The sequence below is a fragment of the Leptonychotes weddellii genome, chromosome 8 (genome assembly GCF_054177405.1).
Source record: "Leptonychotes weddellii isolate Sample4059 chromosome 8, ASM5417740v2, whole genome shotgun sequence".
Lineage (NCBI taxonomy): Eukaryota > Metazoa > Chordata > Mammalia > Carnivora > Phocidae > Leptonychotes > Leptonychotes weddellii.
In genome coordinates, this window is record NC_138376.1 from 16,950,576 (window position 1) to 16,970,101 (window position 19,526).

The 19,526-nt window shown below is 43.8% G+C and overlaps 1 protein-coding gene across 2 annotated transcripts in view; it reads right to left on the minus strand.

Moving 5' to 3' along the window:
* The window catches only part of LY86 (lymphocyte antigen 86), a 58,720-nt gene that overhangs the window by 3,512 nt on the left and 35,682 nt on the right, over positions 1 to 19,526 (minus strand). For both annotated transcript variants that reach the window (XM_081827725.1, XM_081827726.1), the window contains exon 4: positions 831 to 883. In XM_081827725.1, the coding sequence (XP_081683851.1) occupies positions 831 to 883 (53 nt within the window). The remainder of the gene's footprint in view (positions 1 to 830; positions 884 to 19,526) is intronic.

Consider the following 19,526-nt stretch of genomic DNA (forward strand, 5'->3'; position numbering starts at 1 on the left):
CTTGCACCTTCGGAACCCAAAGCCTGGGACAGAAAGGAAACACACACACACACACACACACACACACACACACACACACACGAGAAATGAAACAAAGTTAAACAAATTCGTTATGCAGAAGGAGACCCTTCCCCAGAGTCATACACAGGTTTTTTTGAAAACTGAGAGGATGAGGTTGAAACAAAAAACATAGTTATTACATCTTTGTGATTCCTTTTATGATGTCACATAAGATTCTCTCAGGAGTAGCATATTGAAAATGTATTGCTTATGTCAGAGATGCTTGAATTCAGCCATTAAGGTCACATTATTTTGCATAAAAAGGAGTTAGTGGAAAACTTGACTCTTAGCTGTGAGTATTGCCAGTGAATGCTCAGGTGGGGGCATTTTATTCACCTGGTGGCAGCCATGAGTAATAGTGCAAGCCCGGAACCTGGGAGCTTATAAGCCTTCATGGTTGTATGTGTGTTTTTTTTCCTCTGAACAGTCAGCCTCACTGACAGCCCACACCCCAGCAACTTTAGCCCATGCAGTCCCCGAGGACACAGGCAGTCCTGCAGGATGGGACGGGGGCATCCCTCTCCGCGGGAGCTGTCTGCCCAGAGGATCCCCGAGGGTCAATCGGAACATAAAATGTTAAATACCAAAATGGCAAAATCAGGGTTTAAGCATTTGTAAGTGCCCACCATGAGGTAACAGCTTTTTTGTAGAAGGGTTTTCTTAGTGATGGCCAATGGAATTTGTTTAAACTTAATTCCCTCCTCCTCTTCTAAGAAATTGCTCAATACAATAATTAAGTAACAGAGCAAAACAGAAAACCAAGACCTTACCTGGAGAATTTCAAATCCAGGATTATTGATGGGGCCGGCATAATAAATCTGCTCTGAAACATATACAAAACAGACATAATGTTACTCAATCATATTAAACAAAAATGATTTGCTCATATTATCTGTGCTCGCTGTGCACTAGGGAGCCAGTGATGGAAAAGAAGGTCTCTGTCCACACAGTTGCTCATATTCTAAGGAGGACACTGACAGCATGTAAATCACTAAATGAGGTAATACCTGGATTGTAGAAAGTGCTAGAAGAAGACATTCTGGCTGTGTGAGAGGCAGATGGTGTGATGGTTAAGAGACCAGGCTGGAGTTGGGCTGTGTGGGGTTCAATCCTGAGACTGCCTATGATATCTGTTTGATTTTGGATAGTCATTACCCCTTTGGGCTCAGTTTCCCTTTTTAGAATGGGTATAATAATGACAATAATTCATGGTTGTATGAATTCCACTTCCTTGAGCTTTGAGGATTCAAATAAGTAATCAATGTAAAGTGCTAATAACAATGTCTGGAAAGCACTCAATAAATAATTTGCTAAAATAACAAACTAGGAGACACCATGTTTTGTTGGGTGGCTGGCCAGGGAAGGCATCTCTAAGGAGATGATATTTGAGCTAAGCCCTGGGGAGGGGAATGAGGCAATGTTCAGTAGCTCTAATATAAGAATGGGAGAGGGTAGATGGTTGGGTAGTTTTACTGGGCAAGAATGATACGGAGAAAAAGTGCAGGCTATTGGGAATAGACTTCTAATAATAGATCATGGACTCAAGAAGGGTAAGGAAGTAAATGAAGGCAGGGAGCGTTGCTAGTAGAAACAGTGGTAGAGTCAGTTGAATGGGGTTTCCATCATTGCCATCAAGGTCCTAGAATGCATGTGCTGGAAGGACATGGTGAAGCCAGGGAGCAGAAGGCTTGGCACTGAGATTTCAGAAGTGGTGCATTTACTGGGGATGACAACACACAGAGTTGATGTGGGAGTCAGTGGTTGAGGTGGAATGATGGAAAATGTTCGTGGAGGTCAAGCTGCTGGGACCTTATGGTAGCGGGTGGGCCATTCATATCAATATTGAATATTGAAACCATGCCCAGCTCCTCGTATGGTGACTGCCATCTCTGGGACTCCCCAACCCCATGCACTTAACACATAAGCACAGTGCCTAAGAGCTCAGACTCTGGGGTCAGATTGTGCTGAGCTTGAATTTTGGCTCCTCTTCTTATTAGTTGGGCAAGTCACCTAATCTTACTATGCCTCGGTTTCCTCATCAGGAAATGAGGCGGGGGTTATAATAATATTCACCTCACAGAGCTGTCATCAGCATCACATGAGTTAATGCAAGTAAAACTCTTTGCACAGCACCTGGCCCATGGCGAGCAGTCCATGTTTGTCATGCATACATTCACTCAGCAGTCTGCACTACGGGGCATCCACCCAATGCAGGCCAGGCACTATGCCAGGTGCTAGATACAACGGTAGATGAGAATATTATGTGAACCATTTGAATCATTGGCCACCCAGAATTGTAATCATCTGTTTACAGGCTGCTTCCTTCAGTAGCCTGTCCCTTCTTGTTTGCATAGCTCCCGGGACATTGCAAAGTCGAACACACAGCAGGGCGCAATATAGGGTTGTTAAAGAGGTTGTTGAGGGCGCCTGGGTGGCTCAGTTGGTTAAGCAACTGCCTTCGGCTCAGGTCATGATCCTGGGGTCCCGGGATCGAGTCCCGCATCGGGCTCCCTGCTCGGCGGGGAGTCTGCTTCTCCCTCTGCCCCTCCTTCCTCTCATGCTCTCTGTCTCTCATTCTCTCTCTCTCAAATAAATAAATAAATAAATAAAATCTTTAAAAAAAAAAAAAAGAGGTGGTTGAATGAGCAGACCTAGAGCCAGGACAACGTGGGTTTGCCAGCCCACTTCATTCTTGCTCCTGCTATTGTGACCCTCTCCCTGCTGGAAAGCTCTGGGCCTGGGCTATGCTGACAGAAGAGCCTGGATTAGGGAATGAGCCATCAGAGCAGCCAATCTGGCGACGAGCGTGGAGGGATGGTGGAGGATGGTGGAGTTGAATGAATGGTTATTGGTTTATTGATGGCATCAGGTATTGAGCTCTTTTAATAGCACTGCGACTTCCTGCCTCACATAGCCCCTGGTGCCTAACCACTGCTCAGGAAATACTTGGAGACCGACCAAACTCTCTCCTTGAAAAGGGGCTTTGGGGCCAGGGGCAGTGGCTGGTGCGCGAGCAGCTGCCTACACGGAATAATATTAGGGGAGTGAGGGTCATCCTTTTTGAAAGAGGCCTCTCCAGGCAATCTGAACCTGACCTTCTACCAGGACACCCATTCTTAGCATAGCCTTTGGCTTCTGTTAAATGCTCAAGCCCCCAACTTATCTAGCCTTCCTTGCCATGGTCAATTTCTTGTACCTGGCGAGGCTAATGTGCAAACATGGTGGGTGCCAGAGGGACAACATTCCTATTTCACTGCACTAAATGAACTGATCCATTTATTTTTTAAAGGAAATACATATTTGGTTGTGGCTACAAGCAAAAGTTGAATCGGAAGCTACTTCTCTGTATGATGTGGTTTTAGAAATAGAGATGTTGAAGTTCTGGATCTTATCCTTAAGGATCTTCCTGTGCAACTGGGAAAGATACAATGACGAGCTGTACAGAAAGTTAACTGTGCCAGAAGTGAGCGGTGTATGTGGGCGGTGATTCTAACAAGTGCAGAGAGTTCAGAGGGGGCTGCCTGGGATTCAGTTGTCGGGCCGGCATGCTGTACAACCCGAGGGCATACCACTCACGTTATAATCTACGGGAGTGGTGCCCCCTGGAGTTGTGCAAGGCAGTGGACCAGCAACCAGTACACCATTCCTTTTTAGGAAATTCTCTCTTCCCCAGTGGATAGTCTCTGACCAAAGCCAGAACAATCTGAGCAGGAAGACAAAGAAGAGACGCAGGGCCAATCTATTCTGGCAAGAGATGGTTTGTTTTATTTCAACTCACCAGTATCTAGGGTTGTTTGCTTTCTGCCTAGGGGTGTAGCCTTTGCACTGCTTCTTTGACTCCTAGATAGCCTTTCAGAAAATCCCTTTGCTTTTGTTGGCAAGAATGGATTTCTGCCGCTCACAGCTCATGGACTGTGAATGCTATGGGCATGAACCAGTCAAGATCACTCACGCAGGCCATCAAACTATGGGACGCAGGACGCAGGAGCGGAGCCCAAGAATGGGGAGTAAGTGTGCCTGTGCATATCTGGTCTGGGGGGGTTCCCTTGGACACATTTTACCCCTGCTTTATGCGTCTACTGATTGTTCTAAGGTGGCATAGTGCAAAGCGCTTGACCTTGGAAGTAGACAGAACTGACTTTAGGACCCAGCTCTCCTATTTGCCAGCTCAGCGTCCATCCCACAAATCAGTTTCTGCACTTGCAAGATGGAAATGGAAATGTCTCTCCTGCAGGGCATTGGGGGGACCAGAGAATTGTATGTAAACTTGCTGAGAAAAGTGGGGTTCTCAGTAAGGCCAGGGTCAGTAGTTATTAGTTGTATTATTATCTACTGGATGGAAAGAAGGGTAACACCCTGAAGACTCACTTGGATGTCAAGGGACACATCAAGCCTAGGTTTGGGAACCTTTCGGCAGAGGCAACAGCTAGTAAATCCCGTTGGTGCCTTTTGTTTAAAAAATGGATGCGGACAGCTCTTTGAAGAATCACATTAGAATGATATCTAACATTCTGTTATGCTGATTTTATGCTCCAAGATTTACGAATTTGTCTTTCAAATGAAGAGGTTCTTTACTGGGCTGAGAGGTTTTCATTAAATCTGTCTCTCACACTTTACAGTTTCATTTGGAGCTCTTTGGGGGTCTGTGAAGTTCCTGAGAATGGCTGCAGGTAGCTCATGGAACTGTCTTTTTTTTTTTTTTTAACCTAATGAAACAACACCTAAAATTAAATTCTCGCCCCTTCCATTCTTAGATCCTCCCCGATTCTGAGATTCCTTTAATTAACATTCTCACACTCCAGGAACTATAAAAAGAGCCCCAGTATATCTGTACCCACTCCTTCCTTTCCTCCATTTGAAATCTTCATCAGTTTTTGGTGTGCTGTGGATTAAAGAAATCCACCTCCCCGGTTCTGAACACATGAAGTCATTTCTGCGAAGCGGCTTTGTTTCTGACCCAGATCTTCGTGTGGTTGGCACATAGTGTCTTTTTCAGAAAGGGAATTGATTTTTAAATTGTGGGAATAAAAGGTCCCAAAGGGTTTTGGATTCGATGGACGTGAGGCTCTGGGCTGCCTTCTGCTCTACAGCCTTTTATTCTCTGGGAGCAGCACGGATGCCCGCCTGGAAGCGCTCCCCGAATGCGTGGGTTCTGTCCCAGGAATTCTCCCCATTTCCTAGCCCTTCCTAGTATCTTACTGCAATTGCCTCCAGTCTTCCAAATTTATTACAAAAATGTCATCAATATTTAAGCACCCTGAGGGTGCTTGACAGTGTAAAAGTACTTAAGAGTTATAGTTTATCATAAATAGGCCAATTAGTATATTCAGAACAAAGATTTTAAAAATCATCATTTATTTATTTACTCGAGCTTTGAGTCTTTTTCCTACCTGCCAGGCCCAGTTGAGGGGGATCTTTGGGGAAGCTGTGCTGAACTAGGAGGACACAGGGTTCAGCCTGCCTTCCAGGGAGTGGGGGCGCCTCGGGAGCTGGGGAGGCCCCCTTACAAGGGCTCCTGTGGGCAGTGGTCCCACAGTGAAGATGGAGTAGGGAGAGTGTTCCAAGCAGACCAAGAGCCTCGTCTCTGGAGTGAGAGGGAGCGAGCACATTACTTCATCTCAGTGAGCTCTAAATATAATCTTCACTCCTCTCCCTGCCTCCGGGCATTTCCTTTAAGACACCCAAGTCTGGCAGATGGCTAAGGCCCAGGCACGGCTCCTCATCTCCTCCCTGATTTTAGCTCTGCTTTTCTTCAGTCTCTGACCCTGCAGGGTGTAGAAAATGCTTCCTGGTCCCACAGGGCGCTGAGCTAGTTGCTGGTTAGGGCGCTCGTTTAAATTCATAATGAGCTTGCCTGTGTGGGGACTCTGAGGAGTGTCCCCTGCCTCCGGGGTGAATTTGGCTGTAGACAGACTCCCTGTGGGCCTGAAAGCCTTAAGGTTTCTTCTGGGTTTCAATGGATGGATTCCAGGCAGTGTGGGCAGGGGGCTCCAGGCTTGGTCCAGGCCCAATCTTTATTATTTATTGTTATTATTATTTTTTGGTGTGTCCGACTTTGTCAGCTCTCTAACCCCTGGGCCATTTCGCCTTTTATTCTCCAGAGCCTGGGACCTCGTTATGTCTCTCCTGAGGGCTGGCCACCGGACTGCAGTGTGGTAAGTATGCTTGTGCCACCTCAGAAGCGACCTGAGTGTCTGCGTGCAGTTGAACAGGCTGCTGGCCGAGGGGGTGGGTGGGGGCACAAATCCAGCTCCTGCCCAGGGGGCCAGGCTCTGCAGCCTGGGGCTGGGCTGGGTCCCACGCGCAGATCCTTCTGCTGTCCTGGCCACATCCCCTAGCCAGTTTTGAAATCAGGGAAGCCTTGGTATCATCAGTGGTGCCTCGGATATCGTCCAGGTCAAGAGCCTGCCACCTCTCCGTAGTTTCCAGCTGTACAGCGGCCCGCATAGGACAACTGCAGGGACGTTATCCTCTGCAAGCCCTCAACCCAGGAGGACTGGAGTCTGGGGATAAATTCCACAACCTCCCGACCTTCAGAGGGACAATTCTGACATGCACACTGCAGTTCCCCAAGGATCCCAGTGGGGCAGAGCCCTAGTTCCCATCCTGGTAATCAGTTGCCCATTTATCCCTTCCTGGCTTTTCCTCCTGCCCTGAGTCCCTGGAGCTCCTCGCTCCTGCCTGCTTTCTGCCATTGCTTCCTAATAACTCCCCACCCCCAAGTCCTTGTCTCTGGCTTTGCGGGAGAATCCCAAACTACCAACACTTCCTGGCAGAAGGTGAACTTTTTCCTAATTTGTACCAAGGCCCCATATGAGCTAGGGATGGTCTTGGAAAGCTGGCTGCCGATGTATTTGGGCCTGACTGTGATGATGGAGCCACCCAGCCTAGAAGCTAAATCTGAGCACCGTCGAAGCTACTCTCTGACTTCTGCACCAAAGAGCGGGAAGAAGAATGAATGTCCTGGATTGTCCTTGAGAAGGCTCAGAGCCTCACATTTTGGAAAAGACAGGAGTTGAGAGAGAGGGACAAGTTGGTGAAGACCACACTGGGTGGGTGGGTGGCTGTGAGGGAGCCGGCAAGCTTGGGAAAGAAGGAGCAGAGAAGGAGGGGGAGAGGTGCATGGCTGGCCTCTCGGTTTCTAGGTTCTTCATTCAGTTCATGGACTCTTACTGTCCCTGAGCAGTGGGCCACTGTGGGCCAGTGTGGTGTAACCTGTAATAAATGAGGTGTAGTCTATAAACTGATCTGAAGCTTTGGGATTCCTGGGCATATCAGATGACCCTTTTATTGGGAGAATTTTTCCTGTTGCTACTGGGAGCTCAGTCATTAGAACACGTTCAATTTTGTTTCTAAACCTATCTTGAGATGTCCAGTATGCTGTTTGGCCCCTTTGGTCAGTTCTGGGCATCCTAGCTGTGGTCCTTTTCAAAATTACAACTGTACTTTGGAGCTCATAAGTATCGGATTAGAGTTTGGATTACCACATCTTAGCTTTGTCTGTACTACTTCGATATCTTTCACTGTTCATTCAAATGGACTTATGAGATCTTTGTTTTGGCCTTTTACTACTAGAGAAACTTAACGTTATTTACAACTTGAAAGCATTCACTGTGTCCTTGCAATGGATCATTTATAAAGCTATGAAGTGAGAACCTTCCCAGGGCTTCCTTGTTCATGGGCCCTCTACTTACACCTCTCTGGTGATTCAGAGACACACTTGCCATCCCTATTCTTTTTTTTCCTAATCACATATTGGCTTTCTCCTAGTAATAAAGTCTTATGAAGGCCTCATTGCTATCTCACCCTCTTTCTCTGCTGGAATGATTCCAACGCATGGGTCATAGAATTGACTTCTAGCTAAATAGCTTCTCTTATGAGTAGGGTCTATGGCAGGTGGGAACTTTATGGGGTCTCAGACAGGGTGACAATAATAGCCCAACAAGGCAAACCTTTTCTGAGCAATGATATGATCCCTTGACAGAAAAACTTGTATCTCTCTTCAGATAAATGAGTGACTGCATCATCTGTGAAGTTCTCCAAACAGTTTGACTTCTGTGAGGGCATTTTCATTGAAAACATAGAGCTTGGGTTTTCCTTGGATTATGCACAATTAGTTGGTCTTTTTAGTGGTACACAGAGGTCAGACAAGGTGGATTGGTTTTCCATTTGGGAGTTGTGCAGGCTACTAATGCCCACCCTTCAAGATGTCCATGTCCTCATCCCCAGAGCCTGTGAGTATGTTACCTTCTATGGCAAAAGGGACTTTGTGGATAGAATTATGCTAAGGATTTTGAGATGGGGAGATTAACCTGGATTATCTGGGTGAGTTCGGTGAGATCACAAGGTGGTTACAAGCCAAGGAATTCTTCTAGAAACTGAAAAAAGGCAAGGAAATGGATTCTCCCCTGAAGCCTCCGGAAGGAACATAGTCCTACTGACACTTTGATTTTAGACTTCTGACATCCCAAACTACAAGAGAATAAATTTGTGTTACAAATTACTAAATTTTTGGTCATTTGTTAAAATAGCAGTAGGAAACTAACACAGCAGTCTTGGATTAAGAGAGGAGGCTCCACGTGATCGACCTGAGAAGGGGCCAAGAGTGATGGCTTGTTTGAATTTGGGTCCCCAACAAAGGGCCCTTCAGAACCATGACATCAGCATAACCCAAGATTTCAGCAAAAGAGAAGGTACTTGGGATTACAGCTTGGGCTGGAGAGTGAAATTTCCAATATACATTCACACACTTGCATTCGGGATAGACTGTTAAAAAAAATTAGAGCAATATAGAAACTACTAGGTCAGTGATGTCTAATGATGTTCTGCAAAGATGGAAATGTTCCACATCTGCATCATCAAAATATGATAGCCTCTAGCTAAACACAGCTAGTGTGACTGATGACCTGAATTTTTAATTTAATTCAAATGTAAATAATTTAAATAGCCACATGTGACTAGTGGCTATCCTATTGGATAGTTTTAGGCCAGCACTGTCTAATAGAAATATAACGTGAGCCACATACATAATTTAAAATTTTCTAGTAGCCACATTTTACAAAAAAGAAGAAAGTGAAATTAATTTAAGAATATAAATATATTTTAACCCCCATCTTAAAATATTATAATTTCAATATGTAACCAATATAAAGATATTAACGATTTATTTGGAAGTCTTTTTTTCATACTTTTTTTTTGCACAAAATCTTCAAAATTTAGTGTGTATTCTACACTTAAAACACCTCTCGCTCTGGACTGGCCACATTTCTGGCGCCCAATAGTCACATGTGGCTAGTAGCTACTGTACCAAATGGTGCCAATTATTTATTTTTTAAGAAGATTTATTTATTTATTTTAGACAGAGAGAGAAAGTGAGTGCACATTGTGGGAGGGGCAGAGGCAGAGGGAGAGAGAGAATCCCAAGCAAACTCCTCACTGAGCACCGAGCCCGATGTGGGGCTCAATCCCACAATGCTGAGATTATGACCTGAGCCGAAATCAAGAGTTGGATGCTTAACTGACTGAGCCACCCAGGTACGGTACTCCCCAGACATTGCCAATTATTAAGTCATTGGTGAGGATTTGGGGCCCAGAAGGTGAAATGATTTGTTTCCTAGTTTATTCCTCCTACAAGACCTTTTGGTCTTTGCTGCTCAGTTTCCCTCCAAGAGATACATAACTTCTGGCAGTGAGAAGGGAAAGAAAATTTAAATTTTTTCCCCTACCAACTTATTTCTGAATTTCAGTGGATAAATACTTAATGTAACTCTCAAAATATAACTCGTGAATTGGTGGGCTGATTGGATTTCCAGAAATGGAAATGAAGAAGACAGTACTGGGGAGAAAGAGGAGAAATTGAATTGATCTCCAGAAACCTGGGGCAGACACAGGAAAGAGCAGTGTGATGGGAAATAATGAAATAGACATTGCAGAGGGTGGCCTTTCTCAAATTGGGGTTCTCCAGGGTCCATGCATATTGGAGCTCTCAGGATGTTTGTTAAAATGCAAATACCAGCAACCCATGGGATCAGAGTTTTGGAGTGGTCCAGGGAGCTGGGAGTTGGCCTTCTTAATTGGCTTCGTAAATGATTATTACGTGAAAGTGTGGGAGTTCTTGAGCCAGATTTTTGAAAATCTACAACAGGCTGGGAATTCATAAAGGAGCTTGTATTGTCTTAGAAAATTAAAAATGCTTTGGTCCTAGGTCATCATTAGTTTAAATATGCTGGGTTCGACTAAACTGAAACTGTGACTGATGGCAAAGGACAGTTCAAACACATTATTGGCTCTTACAGATGGGCTTGAATTTGTTTATAGATAGAGAGAAATTTCTCAGGGTGTAGGATTCCTTAATAGGCAATATTGTTCCTTTTTTTTTTTTTTTTTGTAGCAAGAAAAAGTCCTCTTTTGCTTGGTTGTTGCTGGTACCCTCTCCAGGGTGATCAATGTTCGTACTTCTATTTTTTGTGGTTTAAGAGTGAGAGTTTTCTGCTAGTGCATCACGAACCACTGTTTTTGTTGACTCTCTCCATCAGTTTGCAGCAGTGGTGGCTACCCAGCAAATCCACAGCTGCTTGAAGGATGCAGACAAAGAATAAAACATGAAGAGAAGAAGGGCTGAAGGCTGAGGAGACGATGCTTCAAATGTCCAATGCCAGGAGAAACGCAAATGGCGCTCTCTCCCCAGAGGCACAAGGAGTCCACGGAGACTCTGCTGTGTCGGCCACCAGAGGGTACACAGCTTGGACTGGAGTCATGTTCCTGCTACCTCTGAGGAAAAAGGTCTTCAACTTCCAAGCCTTGAAAGCTCTACTGGCCCTGCAGACCTTGTTAAAATGCAGACTTCCACTCTCAGATGGATGACTTCAGGGGCCCAGAGCCCTTGCTTGAAAAATCCCTAATCAGCTGCATGAAGTAGCTTCCATTTATCATGCACTGAGTGCTTACTCTGTGCCAGACTTTGTTCTAAGGGCTTTGCATGTATTACCCCATCTTATCCTTCTAACGCTCCCATGAGGTCACTCGTAATTTCCTTATTGTACACATGAAGAAAGTGATGCTTTTCAGAGAGATTGAGTAATTTGCTTGAAGTCACATAAACACAGGTGGCAGTGATGGTCCAACGCTGGGCTGGTTTAGCTTCCAGCCCTTTGCTTATCCCTAACCAGGCTAGGGGTTCTCAAAGTGTGGTCCCTGGACCAGTATCATCAACCTCACCTGGGGACTTGTAAGAAATGTAAATTTTAAGCCTCTCTAGATGTACTGAATTGAAAATTGGGGGTGGGTCCAACAATCTGTGGTTGACAAGTCCTCCAGATGATATGATGTATGTGCCAGTTTGAGAACCACTGGGCTGGGCCAAGCCTCCTGCTCTCCCAGGCAGCCCTGCAGTGTGATGAGGCAGGCCCCAGAAAATTCTTGGAGAATAATACTGGGGTTGGTAGCGTGCTCCTACAGCAACAGAATGACAGTGCCGTTGGTAATGGCAGGAGAAACTGCAATTTCCCAGGTGGCTGAGGACCATCACCCCCCTCCATGGGTCTATTGATTCATCCAAGGGAAGTTGGAACCAAGACACACGAGTTCCCATCTAAGCTCCTTTGTCATCTGCTGAAACAGGACCAGAAGCTGGGATCAGGAGAGATTGGGAAGGAAGTTACAGGGACAGCAGAGCAGAAAGCCTGAAGCAAAGGAGCTTGCAGAAGGAGGTGGCCTAAAATGGCCCAGAAATCAAAGGTAAGCAAACAGGTGGCACAGAGACAGGCACAATCCAGAGAAGGCATATTTTAAAATTGAGTCCTCAGATAAAGCCACTGGTTCTCCTTCTCTTAGAGCAGAAATCAATGACCGTATTCCTGGGGCTTGCATTCGTTAGTGTGTGTGCAGTGAATGCGAAACAGTTGAAAAGTGAGGCTCACGGTGGGGGTGCCTTGCTGTGGGCGTACTTTATAGAGATTGTCAGGACCGTCGGTGTAGATTAATGGTGGAAACTCTTCAAGATGGCACTGGCCTGGAAGGTGTTTTTGCCCTGTCTTCTACTACAGCAGTGTAAGGCACAGGCATTTTGCAGAAAGCATCTGTGGGAATTCTTCCAAATCTAGGCAATTTCCAAATTTCCTCCATTTCACAGACCCATGAAAAAAAAGCATATAGAAACAGAGAGAGCTAGGGCAATAGAAATCTAGCTGATGAGATCTGAACTGCTCATCTAGATAGAACGGTTCAGACCGAATTCAGAATCATTATAGGCAGTGAGGTTGAGACGTTTCTGCAATTAATACAAATGATGCTCAGAGGATGGCCAGGTCCACTTGTTCAGCATCAACCAGGACAGATGACAGACACCCGAGCTAACAAAGGGGAGGGAGGACAGGTAGCCAACATGAGCATCCCCTATGCTTCTGCCTTTGTCTTATTAGTATATGTAAAATCAATGAATATTATAGCAGAATCCCTTAGCTGCTGTCAGAGATAATATCTGCCTTGTGGGAAATGGCATGTCAGACTTTATATACAGTTCTCAGGGGACCTACTCTGCTGTATATTGAAATTCATCTAATTACAATGCCTTCCCCACTCTGGACAAACACTTAAAGTAGGAACGTTCAGATTTACATAAAAGATAAACCAGGGAGTAATTATTTCCTTGACTAAAGGGTTCTCCAGCTTGTAAAAGGTGTCACTGTAATATTTATTTTAATTACAAGCTTTCCAGATGCAGTTAAAATTAAGTCGGCAGCTAATTTGTTTCTGTAGCTCACATATTGCATGAAGTGTATCAGTATCCACTGGATGTATCTCCTAACAGATTTTGCTGCTTCTGCAAGGTGGTTAGCCTACCCAGAGTGAGACAGGTGCACCGTGCACTAGCAGTTCTTGTGAAGACTGTTGATTTCTGCACCTTCCTGGGATTCTGACATGACATCATCCCTGGGATTCTAATATTCTTGATATGACATCAAGTCGTCCCAGCTTTTCATTGTGCTTCAGCCATGTCAGTCATGGCTGCCAAGGTCTCAGGGAGAAGCCCTTGACCCATGGGTGTCCTACTTTAAAATCATATATACCTAGTGTACACACGCTTGCATGCACACACACGCACACATGCACACACGCACACACGCACACAAATGCACACATGCACACACACAGATGTACTTATTTAACTCTTTCAAGCCTTTATTTTAATTTCAGTTGGTTTTGGCAAGAGGTTGGGTGCAACTAATATCCACATGTTAATCCATGAAGCAATAAACAAATCATTTTTGAAAGCCAATTGTTACTTAGTGCTGTGAAAACAAGGCTCTTTGCCTGGGTTGAACTCTTGAGGTTTGGCCAGAATCAAGTCTGACAGCTGATGTGTCTTTGCCATCAAGAGTGAAATTCCTGTGTTCATTCTATTTACTTTAGGGTCTTAATCTAGGTTTTTGCCCAAATCTCCAGGTTCATTACAGTTGAGAATCTTGTTTCTACATAGCCCTACACTCTATATTCTGGACAGCCAAAACATGAGCCACTCTGTTCCTTTGAGTATTCCCACCCCACTTTCCAATCGGGTGGAGTGTGTCCGGCAGGGGCTTCTTCCTACTTTCCAGATTGATACTACAGTTTCACGTTCAACAGTAAGTCCTACAATCAGTTTTATACTGTATTTTTGATTTCATCCTCATCTTCCTGAGACAGGATATTCTAGGACAGTTGCTGAACAAAGTGAACCCCAATTAGTCGAGAATGGATATCAAAGTATGTTGGCCTCATGATAAATCAGAAGGGAATGAAAGGGACTTCAGTGAACTCAACAGATTTCCAAGCCAGAGCTATGGGGTCTCGTTTGTGGTGGAAGCTAGTGTCAACAAATCCAGAGTTTGGAAGAAGTTTCTATGTCAGATGATGGTGGGGTAGCCTTGTTGGGGCCATGGGGACAAACTACACCTCTGTGGAGAGATGTCACATTTCCAGGAAGGAAGTGGACATTTCCACTTCCACTCATTCTGGAAGGAAGTCAAGCCAGGAGCATAGAATGAGAATGTTAGAGGCTGGCCTAAGACCAAGATAAGAAAACAAAATAGAACAGAAAGACACAAGAAGAGACTTCCTCATTTACTCCTCATGAAATCCTGGGATCCTGAGCAGGTGATAGAGTGTCAGTTCGGCTGCCCCCAGCTTCGGGTGAGCTGGTTGGAGTCAAGATCCTCACTAGGCTTGTTTCTGTGGGAGACCCTAGCCTGGGTATGTACAGCAGCTGCAGGTCCCTCAAGCTGCTCCACCCCCTGCCTCAAGGTCTCTCAGGTGGGGGAGGAGGCAGAGAGACATATCATTGCTATGTTTATTGCTTTCTAATGTTCCAGGCATGTGACACATGTTTTCTTTTTTAGTATTCACTATTACCCGAAAAAGAATTATGGCTACTCCTGTTTATAGATGAAGCAACTGAGAATGAGACAGATCAAATGATCCTCCAGAAAGAAGGGCCTTCTGTCCCCAGCCCGTAAATGGCAGCTGTGGGAGGGGAGGAGACCATCCGTCTCTGGCATTTTCAAACAGGGCTCTTTTTTCCCCTACCATCAGCTCTCGCATCAGTCTTTACGTTAAGTCCCCTTTCTTTGTCCCAAATCTGATTTGTTGGCACTGGCAAAACATAGTTTAAAGCAAAGTTGTTAACATTTTCCAAAGTAACCTAATCTGAATTTATCTTGAACCTTAGGTGAGTGCTCACCGTAGTGAAAACCAGATAGTACCTGTGCTCAGTAATTCTGGCGAAGAGCCCTGAATTCTCATTTTCCTCATAGCTGTCGTTCTCAAGCCTTAGCATGAGCCTATGGTCTGTGGTCCAAATACCCCTAACGTTTCTTTTTCTGAGGCCATGAGCTAAGAATGGTTTTTACATTTTCAAATGGATCAAAAAAATCAAAAGAAGAATAATATTTAACAACACAGAAAAATTACATGGAATTTACATTTCAGGGTCCGCAAATAAAGTTTTATTGGCACACAGCCATGTCCATTCATTTCTATATTGTCTGTAGCTACTTTTGTGTGCAGAGACCATATGAATATATGGCCTGCAAAGCTTAAAATATTTACTACCTTACCCTTTACAGAAGAAGTTTGCTGCTCTGTGACCCAAAGGGCTTGTTAAAAGACAGAGTGCTAAGCTCTGACCCTAGAGTTTCTAATTTAATAAGTCTGGGTGGCGACCAAAAATATGCATTTCTGATAATTCCCTAGATGATGCTGATGTTGCTGGTCTAGGGAACACACTTTGGGAACCACTACCTTATATAATGGCTGGTTATGCCCAAAATGATTATTTGATTCCTATAATTTTGTTGTGCCTTTTAAATCCTTGTTTCCAATTCTAGTGGAGGGCTGAAATGAGTCATACCTCTCCAGCAGGATCTTCTTGATGTTCAAAGAGAATATGTAACAGATAGGTTTAGAGCAAGTTCCTGGAGCTCAGCTTCCTAGAGAGAAACTCAGTTCTACCACTTGCTGGCTTTGTGACCTTGGGTAAGTTTCTTAACCCCTTTGGAACTCAGTTTCTTCATCTGTTGATGCGAGGATACTAACAATAGTTTCTATCCTTCAGAAGGTTGGTGCAAGCAATAAATTAGTTAATATACATAACATACCTGCGAAGGTTCCTGGCACATATTAAATGCTGTAATAATACTAGTTGTTATTGAACCATCCCTACCTAATGGGCTAAGGTAGGACTCCTCAAACTTGGCAGAGCGTTGGAATCACCTGGTTTGGGTCGTACCTCTCAAGATGCTGATTTAACTGGTCTGGGGTGTGGGGTGTTGGGATCTTCAAAAGTGTAAAGGGAAATTTCAATGGAGCACAACCCAATAAAAATATGACAGCCGCATGTATAATTTTACATTCTTTTAGCAGCCATGTTTAAGAAGGTGAAATTAATTTTAATATGTCAACAATAATGTTTTATTGTTGATAAATAATAAATGGTGTAGTACTTATATATTTAATTTAACATAGTAAGTCTCAAATATTATAATTTCAACATGTAACCAATAGAACAATGATTGAGATCTTTCACGTCTTTTGTTTTCCTATTGAGATTTCGAAGTCAAGCCGGAACTTTACATTTATAGCCCATCTCAATTTAGAGTGGCTACATTTCTGTGCCTGGATAGCCACATGTGGCCACCACAAAGAACAGTGTGGGTCTAACTAATGTACAACCAAGATTGAGATCCACTGGAGTAAGGGCACGGTTGGCCATTGTGGACCTGCCCAAAGCTATGGAGTTTCTACTGACATTACTGTTCTCTCCTTAGGGCTAGTCATCAGGTGTGGTCATTAGGACATTCAATTAAATCCCAGTGTAGTCTTAAAAACTGATGTCAATTTGAGAGCATCAAGATCAAGTAAAGCAAATGAGTCTACATGACCCAATACCACCAAAGGCAAGAAAGGCAGGAAGGGAACATTAACAGAGAACAAAGTAAAACAGTGACCTGCTTTGATTCCTTCTCAATGAACCCACAGCTGGGTAAAGGGGAATGTGAGTATCCCAGAAAAAAATCTGGAATGGATATTGAAAGATCCCTTGGCATTCTATGCCACAGGTTGACTCAGAACTTTCTAACTCCAAATATCGTTGAATATTAAGTAGGTGATGATTCTTTTTGAAAAGAGGAAGAGGAATAAGAGAATTCATCCTATCTATTCTTTGAGTGGAGGGGGGTGGGGGGGGTGGGTTAGTCTGATGATGGATGTTAAGAAGGGCACGTATTGCAATGAGCACTGGGTGTTACACACAAACAATGAATCATGGAACACTACATCAAAAACTAATGAAGTACTGTATGGTGATGATATAACATAATAAAAAATAAGTTAAAAAAAGAAAAGAATAACCTTGTAAATTTATTATGAAACCAAAAGAGATTTCCAAAAAGATGAGAACAAAGATCTGTAGTTCCACCACTTAGAGATAACCACGATTAGCACCTAAGTGTATACTATTTCAGAGCTCGATGGTGCATGCACTTAGCACATTTTACTAAAAACAGTATCTAATAGTGAGTACTCTTCTATGCAAGCTTCTTTGTCATTCACAAAATTTTTGAGTATATTTTCAAGTAATTTAATAATTTCCTGCAACATCATTTAAGAGCACAGCACATCTAACCTGTGGTTGGCTGAACAATGATCTGCTTAATCAATCCCCTATAACTGGACATATAGGCTATTGCCCTCAAACTGCTAATCACACCATAATAGCTAATGCCAAAAGAACATCGCTTGGTCTTTCAATCCAATGAGCTCCTGCCTTAGAGCTAGCTGGGAAAGATGCAGAAGGAAAGGATACAACATTTTATCCATGCAGTCTCAGTAAGCCTGACCCATTTTGTAGTTTATCTGGCTTGGAGAACAACCAGCAGGGTGCAAGGTGCAGAGGAATGCATAGTAATGCCTTGGAAATGATAGCAAACAAATGATATCAAACACCTTCGTGTGCCACCTGCAGTAGACACCAAGCTTTCTCACTGCTCTGCTAAGGACCTGCAAACCCCAGAGGGACTCTGTTTCCTCCTTAATACGTCAACAGCAGCTTGTGCTTGGGTTTGAATTGGCTTCAGCTCTCCACTTTTTCCCTCTCCGGTCTTAGAAATTAATCACTTCTTTCAATAGAATCATTCCTGCAATAGGTTTGTGGGTGGGTTAAAGAAAAATGTAATAACCCAAGTAGCCTCTAAATTTAAGATGTTAGTTTTTCTGGCTTATATAATTTACATAATTATTTGTTCATGCATCATTTGTATATCAGTTTTGTGATTGCTTTATACTATATGAAATTTCCTGGCAATTCCCCAAGTGCTGGCTTCTCAGGCTGCCTATGCAGGTTTTAGCCCTGCAGCAATAAAGCAAATAAATAGCTATAGGGCTGCCCGGCATTCAGATAAAGAAAGCACCGCCCTTCTGAGCTGCTGAACTGAATTGGCCATCTCGGTTTGGGGGAACAAAATCTCTTCTGTTTTATTAATTCTATTAAAACTATTCATAGGGGAAAAAACAGGTTTTATTAAACTCGGAGGACCAAGATAATTCACTGTTTGCTAGGATTTGATGCACTTTTATCTTTGTGGCATGTATAAGCATCATTAGATAGTCACTTTTAAGGTGAGCTGGTATATTGCATTCAATCTGTCATATAAAAATTCAATAAAACAACATTTATTGCATCTTTATTCTGTGCCGGGCTCTCTTTGCCAAGTCTCCAGTGATAGAGGGGAGCAAGAATATTCCTGCCTTCAAGGAGTTCACAGTTTAAGGAGGGAAACACACACACACACACACACACACACACACACACTAGGATGTGATTCTAGCTGAGATAAGTAGGAATGTGATGCTCCAGGAACATCCAGAGGGAGTGATTCATTTGGCTGAGTCTAGTCTGCTTCTCCAGTCCCATCAGATCTGTGTTTGAGAAGACTACCCTGCCAGCAGTAAGGAGGCAGGAAAATCAAGTGGGACCCCATTTCCATCATTCAGGAGGGAGCAAGGGAGACTTGATTCAGGAAATAGAAGGAAGTACAAATGAAGGTTGGCACAGTATTCGTTCTTTCTTACCAAGTTCATAGCGCTTCCAAGTGTACTTGTTTCCACATTTTGGTTCAAGAACACTTATTTTGGGTAAAAATTGGAAAGATAAGCAAAAGACAGGTGATAAAACTGTAGACACTGGCTATAGAAGAGGTTAACTAGGGACCAACTCATGAAGAGTTCACCATGCCAAGGAACGATACAAATGTATCCAATCAATCAAAAATATTTCTAGTAAGTTCAGAGAGAAAAACTGACTCACCAGTCTATGGTAGGTTAGCTAGGAAGAAAAATGTCCCTATTTGAAACAAAGTCAGATCACTGGCCAAAAAGAGTTCTTAAACGATGACTTTAAATAAACTCCTGGCCAGTCAGAATGGCTAAAATTAACAAGTCAGGAAATGACAGATGTTGGTGGGGATGCAGAGAAAGGGGAACCCTCCTACACTGTTGGTGGGAACGCAAGCTGGTGCAGCCACTCTGGAAAACAGTATGGAGGTTCCTCAAAAAGTTGAAAATAGAGCTACCATATGATCCAGCAATTGCACTACTGGGTATTTACCCCAAAGATACAAAAGTAGGGATCCGAAGGGGTACGTGCACCCCGATGTTTATAGCAGCAATGTCCACAATAGCCAAACTGTGGACAGAGCCAAGATGTCCATCGACAGATGAATGGATAAAGAAGATGTGGTATATGTATACCATGGAATATTATGCAGCCATCAAAAGGAATGAGATCTTGCCATTTGCAATGACGTGGATGGAACTGGAGGGTGTTATGCTGAGCGAAGTAAGTCAATCAGAGAAAGACATGTATCATCTGACCTCACTGATATGAGGAATTCTCAGGAAACAAACTGAGGGTTGCTGGAGTGGGGGGTGGGGTG